Source organism: Perissodus microlepis, chromosome 18 (genome assembly GCF_051167445.1).
Source record: "Perissodus microlepis isolate ML-2025 ecotype Zambia chromosome 18, ASM5116744v1, whole genome shotgun sequence".
NCBI classification, from domain to species: domain Eukaryota; kingdom Metazoa; phylum Chordata; class Actinopteri; order Cichliformes; family Cichlidae; genus Perissodus; species Perissodus microlepis.
The window spans coordinates 34042565-34050591 of NC_140478.1; the positions used below are offsets into that span (position 1 = coordinate 34042565).

Below are 8027 nucleotides of genomic sequence, written 5' to 3' on the forward strand. Positions count from 1 at the left end.
TGAAGCTGCAGGTCAAACTTTATTGGTAATGACATGATGCACACCGCTAAAAACACGGTGTCACCAAGAGCGCAATGCACAAACATCATGGCTGATTCTTTGGAAGCCTGCTGGGTTTGGAACGCCACGGTCTCAGCAACGCCAACGGTCAGCACCAACAGTGTTGGGCTGAAACAGAATATATGTACCTGTGTTATGTATTTAAAATACAAACGTGTATCTGGTCTTTTCCTGTTTCATAGGTTAGGCTATGCCCTCTCTAATGTCAGCGTCCTGTTAATGTTGGTGGGACCCGGAGCCAGCACAGTAGAGCCAGCAGTGCACGGGCAGGAATGCATTTCTTACTAGGAAAGTCCGAAACCACATTTAAAGGAGAGAGGGATGAAATCTGAGCGTGCAATGCAAACTCTGTTTGTCAGCAACCGAGCTGCTCTCAGCGTCAAAGACTCCAACCTAAAGAAACATCTGGAAGTACGTTCTGTTTGAAAACTAACATTAGCCGACTGCAGCTAGCTTGTTTTAGCTGTGGTAGCTACCTGGGTCATGTGCCACTTCAGTATCTGTGATGTACTGTTGCTATTACTGAAGGCTACTCACCACCGAGCTAACACTGTTAGCTGGCGTTAGCTGAGGTTAGCAGACAGAAACAAAACATATGACTGATACAGTCATATGTTGCAAAAAGTGCAGCCTTACCTAAAGTCCACCTACTGTTACTCATTAATACTAAGATTTAAACATCTAGTTGGTGTGGAGAGTAACCTTCAGTAACAGTAATAAATCACAGCAACAGGACATTCATGCAGTTGGAAAAAGCATGATAATATATGAAGTAATCCAAAGTATTGAGAACAGTTACTCTCATTGAGTAACGTAAAGGAAAACGTTACAGAATACATTTTGGGGCATGTAATCTGTAATCTGTAGTGGGACACATCTTAAAAGTAACCTTCCGAACACTGCGTGCTAACGGTCTGCGCTAACAGCGCTAACAGTCAGGAGACTAGAGTGGGTTCTCAGCAGCATTCATGTCCGTCCGTAGAGTCAAAGTTCACGTCAGAACAGCACAGTATGGTAGCGCTGCTGCTCTGTGAGATCATTGGTTGGTTGAGGACAAACCACCATGAAGAAGACATGTTGCGGTTGGAGAAGCTCCGGCGGTGATTAACATATAAAACATGTCAGGGTAGTGTTGAAAGGCCCCTCCCCTCACTCAGCGGGCCGGTGGTCGGTGAACCTCTTTAGGTGGTAGCGCAGAACACCTCGGGTCTTGAAGGTCTTGCCGCAGCTGCAGACGTGCGGCCGCTCGCCGGTGTGGTCGAGCTGATGGACACGCAGCATGGAGCTTGTGAAAAAGAACTCGCCACAGGTGATGCAGTAGTGGCTCTTCTCGCCAGTGTGCTTGGAGCGCTGGTGGCTGACCAGCGAGCCAGACGTGATGAAGCTCTGGCCGCAGTCCTGGCAGGTGAAGGGCCGCTCGCCGGTGTGAATCCTCTCGTGCGCCCTCCACGAGTTGTGGTAAGAGAAGGACTTCTGGCAGTACGAGCACTGGTACAGCTTCTCCTTGGTGTGCGTGCGCCGGTGCACCTTCAGGTAGTGAGCGATGGTGAAGCTCTTCCCGCAGTCATTGCAGGTGAACGGCTTCTCGCCCACGTGGAACAGCGTGATGTGGGACCTCAGGTGGGATGACTGCGTGAACCGTTTCCCACAGGTGGTGCAAAGGAAGGGCCGCTCCCCGGTGTGGGTCACCATGTGCGCCTTGAGATGGGGCGACTGCGTGAACCGCTTGCCGCACTCGGAGCACTTGTAGGGCTTGAGTCCGGTGTGCGTGCGGTCGTGCAGCTTCAAGCCCTGCAGGCTGGAGAAGCACTTGCCGCACTCAGTGCAGTGGTAGGCCTTCAGATCCTCGTGGGTGCGCTGGTGGCATCGCATGCCGCTCAGCAGCTTGAAGGCTTTGCCGCAGGTGGGGCACTTGTGCGGTTTCCTGTTGGAGTGGGTCACCTGGTGCAGCTTCAGGCTCTGAGGGTTGCTGAAGGTCTTGTTGCACTTGGGGCATGGCAGCAGCTTCCGGCTCTTGTGGGACTTGCGGTGGAAGTTGAAGCCCTGGTAGGATATGAACATCTTATCACAGACGGTGCAGTGGTAGCACTTCTCACCGCTGTGAAGCTCCAGGTGCTCGCTGAGCTCGTCCTGCTCTCCGAAGCCGTCCCCGCAGAACCAGCACTTAAAGGGTTTGGTGCCCGAGTGCGTCCGGTGGTGGGTCTTCCAGTCCCTCTTCAGAGCAAAGGTCTTGTCGCAGTAGGAGCACTGGTAGGGCGCCGTGCGGTCGTGGACCTGCTGATGGACAACCAGGCTCATCAGGGTCGGGTAGGTCTTGCCGCACTGCCAGCACTCGTTGGGCTTCTGGCCCCGGTGGACCCGCAGGTGAGCCTCCAGGTGGGACTTCTTGTAGAAGCCCTTGTTACACTCGTGGCAATACACCATCTTCCTGCCCGTGTTGGTGGCCTGCTGCTGCCGCTGCCTCCGTTCGCTGAGCTCGGGGTGATCACCTGCGGGGAAGCGGAGTTCAAAGGTTAGAAACGAAGAGGAACGGCGACATCCACACAGCCACAGCCAGCAGGCAGTTCATTGATCCTGCCGTCCAGCTGCCGGGTTAACCAGCAGGAAGAGGTTTTCCTCCGATTCTGTTCCCAACACACGGAAGCCCGAGGACATCACATCTCCTTTGTTAGGAAACAGCCACAAACACACTGCTCTGTCTCAAAGACACAGTGTTTGAGGTTATGGACAAGACACCAGAGCCGGGTATCATCACTTCTAGAATCGATTTGATTTTGACTCAGAAATGTTGTAATTCTGATCACTAATCAGCACATTTTATATCCATGTATACAGACAAAGCTGACAGTGTGAGACTTCATCACAGCAGATGTCTTTGTGTCAAAGTAACTGAGGATAAAACATGAAGCAGATTTTCCTGGCCTGGCTTTTTAGAGCAGATAACTTTCAAAATAAAAGCATGACTCAACATTACCTGATGTTGCAAATTACAGACACAGCTGAGAGTTCTTTGACCTTTAACCTCAGATTCTGCTGTTTCTGATAAAATATGTTTATACTTAAAAACCGATTCAGGATTTAATGAATCGATGTCACTTTTTCAAACTAAAAACCGATTTGAATCAGAAAATCGATCACTGAAACCCAAGTTACCGGTTCTGCTTTCCTCCTTTCTAAGGGAGTTCTTCCTACGATCCCCTCCTGCTGCTGCTGTGCAGAGTCTAAATAATCTGCAGCTGAAGCAGTAATGCAGAAATCTGAGGCATGGCTGAGTGATGTGGTGGAGATCATCACTGTGACGTCTCTAGTTTCAGCAGCTTGTTTCCCTTCCTGTCACTTTCTTTTTTGCTTCATTCACCTGAATTAAAGGGGAAGTTTCCATCTTAGACATCTTAATGTCTGACCTGACCGGAATTAACGGGATTTGGACTCAGACAAAGCAGCCACAGATATCTGATATTTTAATCATGAATTACCCAAAGACAGGAAGTCCCGCCCCTCCAGCCACACCCTGCAGTCGCTCAGCTTGACCGACAACTTCCTGAGGATCGGGTACGAGCGGATCTCCACGTCGCCCTCCGGCTCCGTTTTCACCTGAATGCCGGCGAACTCCTCAGCCTGGAAGGAAAGATTTCAGACAGCGTTGCACGGGTGAAAACATACGTGACCTCACAAACACACTTCATTCTTATTCGGGGTCACATGACTCTGCAGCAGCTGCAGTGACGGGTGTGACTTCATGAAGGATTTGAACCTTTCAAACACAAACAGACATCTGTAGCTTTAAATGTGAGCACAGCTGTTCTGTTACTGGCCACCAGGGGTCCTCACAGGTCAGCTCACATTAGCAAACAAGCTGCGTCACATGTGACGATGCACAATCACCTGTGACACACTAACACGCATGTATGCAATAACTGTGCTGCACAACATGCTGAGTAATGTGCAGAGGGGCTGTAAGGGCGGAGGAGCAGGGCTCATTTCTGCGTCTGTGCTGGACTGTTACTGTGGGTGGGGCTTCATGGAGCTCCACCCACACACAGAAACAGGGAGGTAATGCGTTACTGAAAGCTAACGTAGAAGCTAGTTTAGTTAGCGCTGACACGTCGGATAGGCTGAAGTTAGTTCCTCAGTTTTCAGGCCCCTTCAGCCTGGAGTCAGGAGACAGACACCATCTCTAAAGATCCAAACCTTTTTATCCTGCCGCCCCTCCCTGAGCCTGGCTCTGCTGCAGGTTTCTTCCTGTTAATATGGGAGGATTTCATTCCCACTGTCCCATCTGGTCGTCGGGGTCTCAGTGTTATTGTAGGGTCTACCTTACAATATGAAGCGCCTTGAAGTGACTGTCGTTGTGATTAACTGCTATGAACATAAAATTGAACTGAATGCAGCCGGGCAAGACGCAATCAGACAAAGCCAGTAATCAGATTACTGCACCATCGAAATGAGGAACACCGGGGGCGGTATCGATCAGGTGGCGTGTGCGACTGTCAGCCTAACTAACCTGCAGTCAGCATGCACTCCTGAGCTCAGTGTCCTCATGGTGCACGTTTTTCTTCCAGTCCATCAAAGATCAAATCACAGCGTTCCTGAGTTTCTCTTGCAGGACTGAAAAATGGCGCTGAGCGGACACGGGTGTTTGTGTTCCTGCAGGAACTCTGTGTGGTAACTTACACTGACCGGATTGTAACCTGACACCATGACCTTTACAGAACCTGACGTGTACACCACCGCGACTTGAATAGAGATTGAAAATGTGACGTCATTTCTGGGGTAAAACCGCAAAGGATTGTAGGTACGAGTGGCAAGCGGTACTAGCGCACGCAGGCTTTCACGTGAAAACAGTCACACAGCGATAAAAATAAACACAAAAAATGGCAAGAAGCTGTTGTATTATTAACTGCAATAGCCGCTCGCATGACAGCCACGGGAAGCCGACGGGTAAAGAGATCGTTGTTATCGGATTCAGTCGTGGAAGAGAAATTGTTTAAGCCGTGTTTCCGAAGTAACAAAGAGGCGACGGATGGCCTGGATTGCAGCCATTCAAAGAGCAAATGTAACGTCCCAGAACGCTCCAGCTCACAGGTTAGTCTGCTCCAAGCATTTCCACAAAGGTCAGTCTGCTGTTGTAGTTATTACGTATTTTATCATAATTGTTGATGTAGGTTACAAATAAGTCTTATACTGATTTGAATTGAATTCGTTGCGCTTTGCTGCTTTGTTCACTGTGGCTTTGCGGGCTAATGTTTGTTGTGTTTTGTAGGAAAACCAGCCTACAAAATGCTGGAATGCATCCAGACTGGGCCCCTCTATCAGCCTGGGTCATACCGAGTTTAAAGCTGCTACCACAGCCAGATCTGATCGGTTAAGAGAGAGAGCGAGATCAAAGCAGCCACGAAAAGTCTGCATATATGTGCCCAAGGGTTGTATTGAAGCAATCGAGTGATGAATAACTGTTTTCCAGTATGTTGTTTTGATATGTTTTTTTTATTTTTTGCATTGTTGATTTGTTTCTCACTGAAGCAGCTAATAAAGCTGATGGAATACAATGTTGCCTCTTTGCTGTGAGATTCTATAACAGAATGAAACAATAATGCCAGTAATAAATAAAGACAATAAATTGAATGAATTACGAAACACTCATTTTATTTCTATTAGATCTGAAAATGTTGTGTAACACTACAACCTGAAACGACAAATAGATGCGTTTGCCTGTAACAGCAGCTGTGAGATGGAATCGTCCAAATCACCAAAGTAAACTGGAGCTGGGCTTGTTGCAGGGATCTGACGTTAATAAACGTGAAGTGCATACACTCACGCTTAGGACCATATAATAATAAATATGTGCGTGATGAAAGTTGTGCAGCACGCTAACGTCCCTACTCCACTCTGTATGCTCGTGTGGGTCTGACCCTTTCACTCCTTTGATTTTTTTTGCCTCTTCGTCACGTCTGTCTTCGTGCGGAGCTGCCGTGTTCTCCTTCGTTTTGTACAGAACTGTTTTTGGGGCAAATAAAATGCAAGTAGGGATTAAAACCGCAGAATTAATGATTACCGGTGCTGGAAATGCTAGCGCTTGGTGCAGTGTTTTGATTTTGCTGCCACTCATACCTACAATGCAATGCGCGAAAGTCACGTGGTCTGTCGATCTGTGGAAGGTGGCGGCGTAAGGAGAAAAGGACTTTCCAGTTCCAGGTGGGACTCAGACGTCTGCAGAAGTTCACGGTGGTGTCGTCAGCCGTGCCTGATGATGCGTGTTATCTTTTACACGTGTTCAGGTTGTTTCACGCTGTGATGTTTGTCTGTTTCCAGGATCAATAAAGTTTTGTGTTGTTCTCTATAGTGAAAGATTTACGACTCTGATTTTTGGAGGTTAATCTGTGTGCCCCCCGCCCCGTAATCCCCCTGGCTACGGCCCTGTAACATCGATCGCTCATCAATAATCAGTCGAACGAATCCGTGGATCAGTAACCGAGTCTGGACTCCGTTCAGTGTCCGCTGCTCGGACCCGGAGCCCCTCACAGCGGGCCTGGCTCCAGCTGGGACGGTGCTGACAGCAGCCGCAGTGGGTTCGGCTCAGTTTGAGGGATTCCTGACCGGAGTCCAGATCACCGGGGCTAGCCCGGTTAGCTTAGCCGCTCACATGACCGTGTCCGGGGATCGGCCCGGCTCAGCCCTGCTCGGCTCGGCAGGTGTGCTTACCGGTGCAGCGGGGACGGGCTCCATGGTCCCTCCGGTTCGGTCGCAGGTTCCGGTTCTGACGGTAAAGACGAGCGAGAGTCCGGAGCGGCTAACAGCAGAGCAGCTGCTCCACTTCCGGGGGAAAGGTCAAAGAAAAAAACAAAGAGGAAACAGCGAGTGACCCCACCCCCACCACACTCACACACTCACACACGCACACACGTGTGTGTATTTATATCCTCGTGGGGACCTCCCATTGACATAATGCTTTCCCTAGCTGCTTACCCGAACCATGAAAAATGAGCCCAGCTGTAGCCCTGACACCACATGCTGAGCGTGGAAACGCCCTCAGCCCCGTGGGGCCAAACCCAGGTCCCCACCAAGATACAAGTACACAGATACCAACACACACACACACACACACACATGCACACACAGACACACACGCACAGACACACACATGCACACACACATAGACACACACACACAGACACACACTCAGATAAACACACACACTTAAATGCTTCAGTAACCGGGCCTCACGGTCCCAGCAGGCTGCAGCAGGGTCACCTTTAGGACGACAGACTGAAGGATCCAGGTGAAATGAGCGGCTGCTGTCACTGCGAGCTGCTGTTTCATCAGCAGCAAAGCTTTCAGGAGAGTGAACACCAGGGAGGCAGCAGGACCACATGCAATCCCAGGTCAGGTCCTGAGAGCCTGCGCTGACCAGCTAGCACCGGTGTTCACGGAGATCTTCAGCCTCACCACATCACTTCTTCACTTCCTGAGGTCTGGAAGCGCTTCTGCTCCCTTAGGGCCAAAACAGAGAAAATGAGGAGGAGCTTCTTCCCTCAGGCTATCCGGGCCCTGAACCAGGTGTATGACTGGAGGACTGGACTCGCTCATACATTGCATCACTGCACATGGACTCGAACCATAATAATGCACCTCATTACTATACCTCAGTAACTCGTTTGTTCCACTGCAAGCTGTTTATTTCAAATTTAACTCTAACTCTTAGTTCAGACTGTACTTCTTAGGTTAAAATCCTAATTTAAGTAATAATTACTTTACTTTGATGTTCATGTTTTATCTATTAAGTTACTTTATTCAGTTCTTCGGTACATTTTTACTGTAGTTTTCTGGTCAGAGACTGCACAGCAGCAATCATTTCACTGCCTCAATATCTATCAGTGAGTGCACGAGGTATGAATACACACATAATATACAAACAGCACGCGCTCATACACACACTCAGCTGATCTAGTTTATTCCCTCTGTGAGTT

At 49.3% G+C, this 8027-nt stretch overlaps 1 protein-coding gene across 1 annotated transcript; it reads right to left on the reverse strand.

Annotated features, from left to right (window-relative positions):
• Window positions 1-7627, reverse strand: LOC146368708 (uncharacterized). Its single transcript, XM_084912220.1, has 3 exons — window positions 6763-7627; window positions 3537-3678; window positions 1-2549 (listed from the first exon to the last, which is right to left on the reverse strand). The coding sequence occupies exons 1-3, from the start codon at window positions 6784-6786 to the stop codon at window positions 1210-1212; spliced, it is 1506 nt and encodes a 501-aa protein (XP_084768346.1). The 5' UTR covers window positions 6787-7627; the 3' UTR covers window positions 1-1209.
• Between the last annotated feature and the right edge of the window lie 400 nt (window positions 7628-8027).

What these genes read in the sequence shown, in the direction of transcription:
- LOC146368708 (XM_084912220.1), bottom strand. Translation starts at nt 6,786, where the DNA reads ATGGAGCCCGTCCCCGCTGCACCG. An exon ending in AGCCCGTCCCCGCTGCACCG is followed by an intron (nt 3,679 to 6,762) that starts GTAAGCACACCT and finishes CTTTCCTTCCAG; the next exon opens with GCTGAGGAGTTCGCCGGCAT. An exon ending in GCGGGACTTCCTGTCTTTGG is followed by an intron (nt 2,550 to 3,536) that starts GTAATTCATGAT and finishes GCTTCCCCGCAG; the next exon opens with GTGATCACCCCGAGCTCAGC.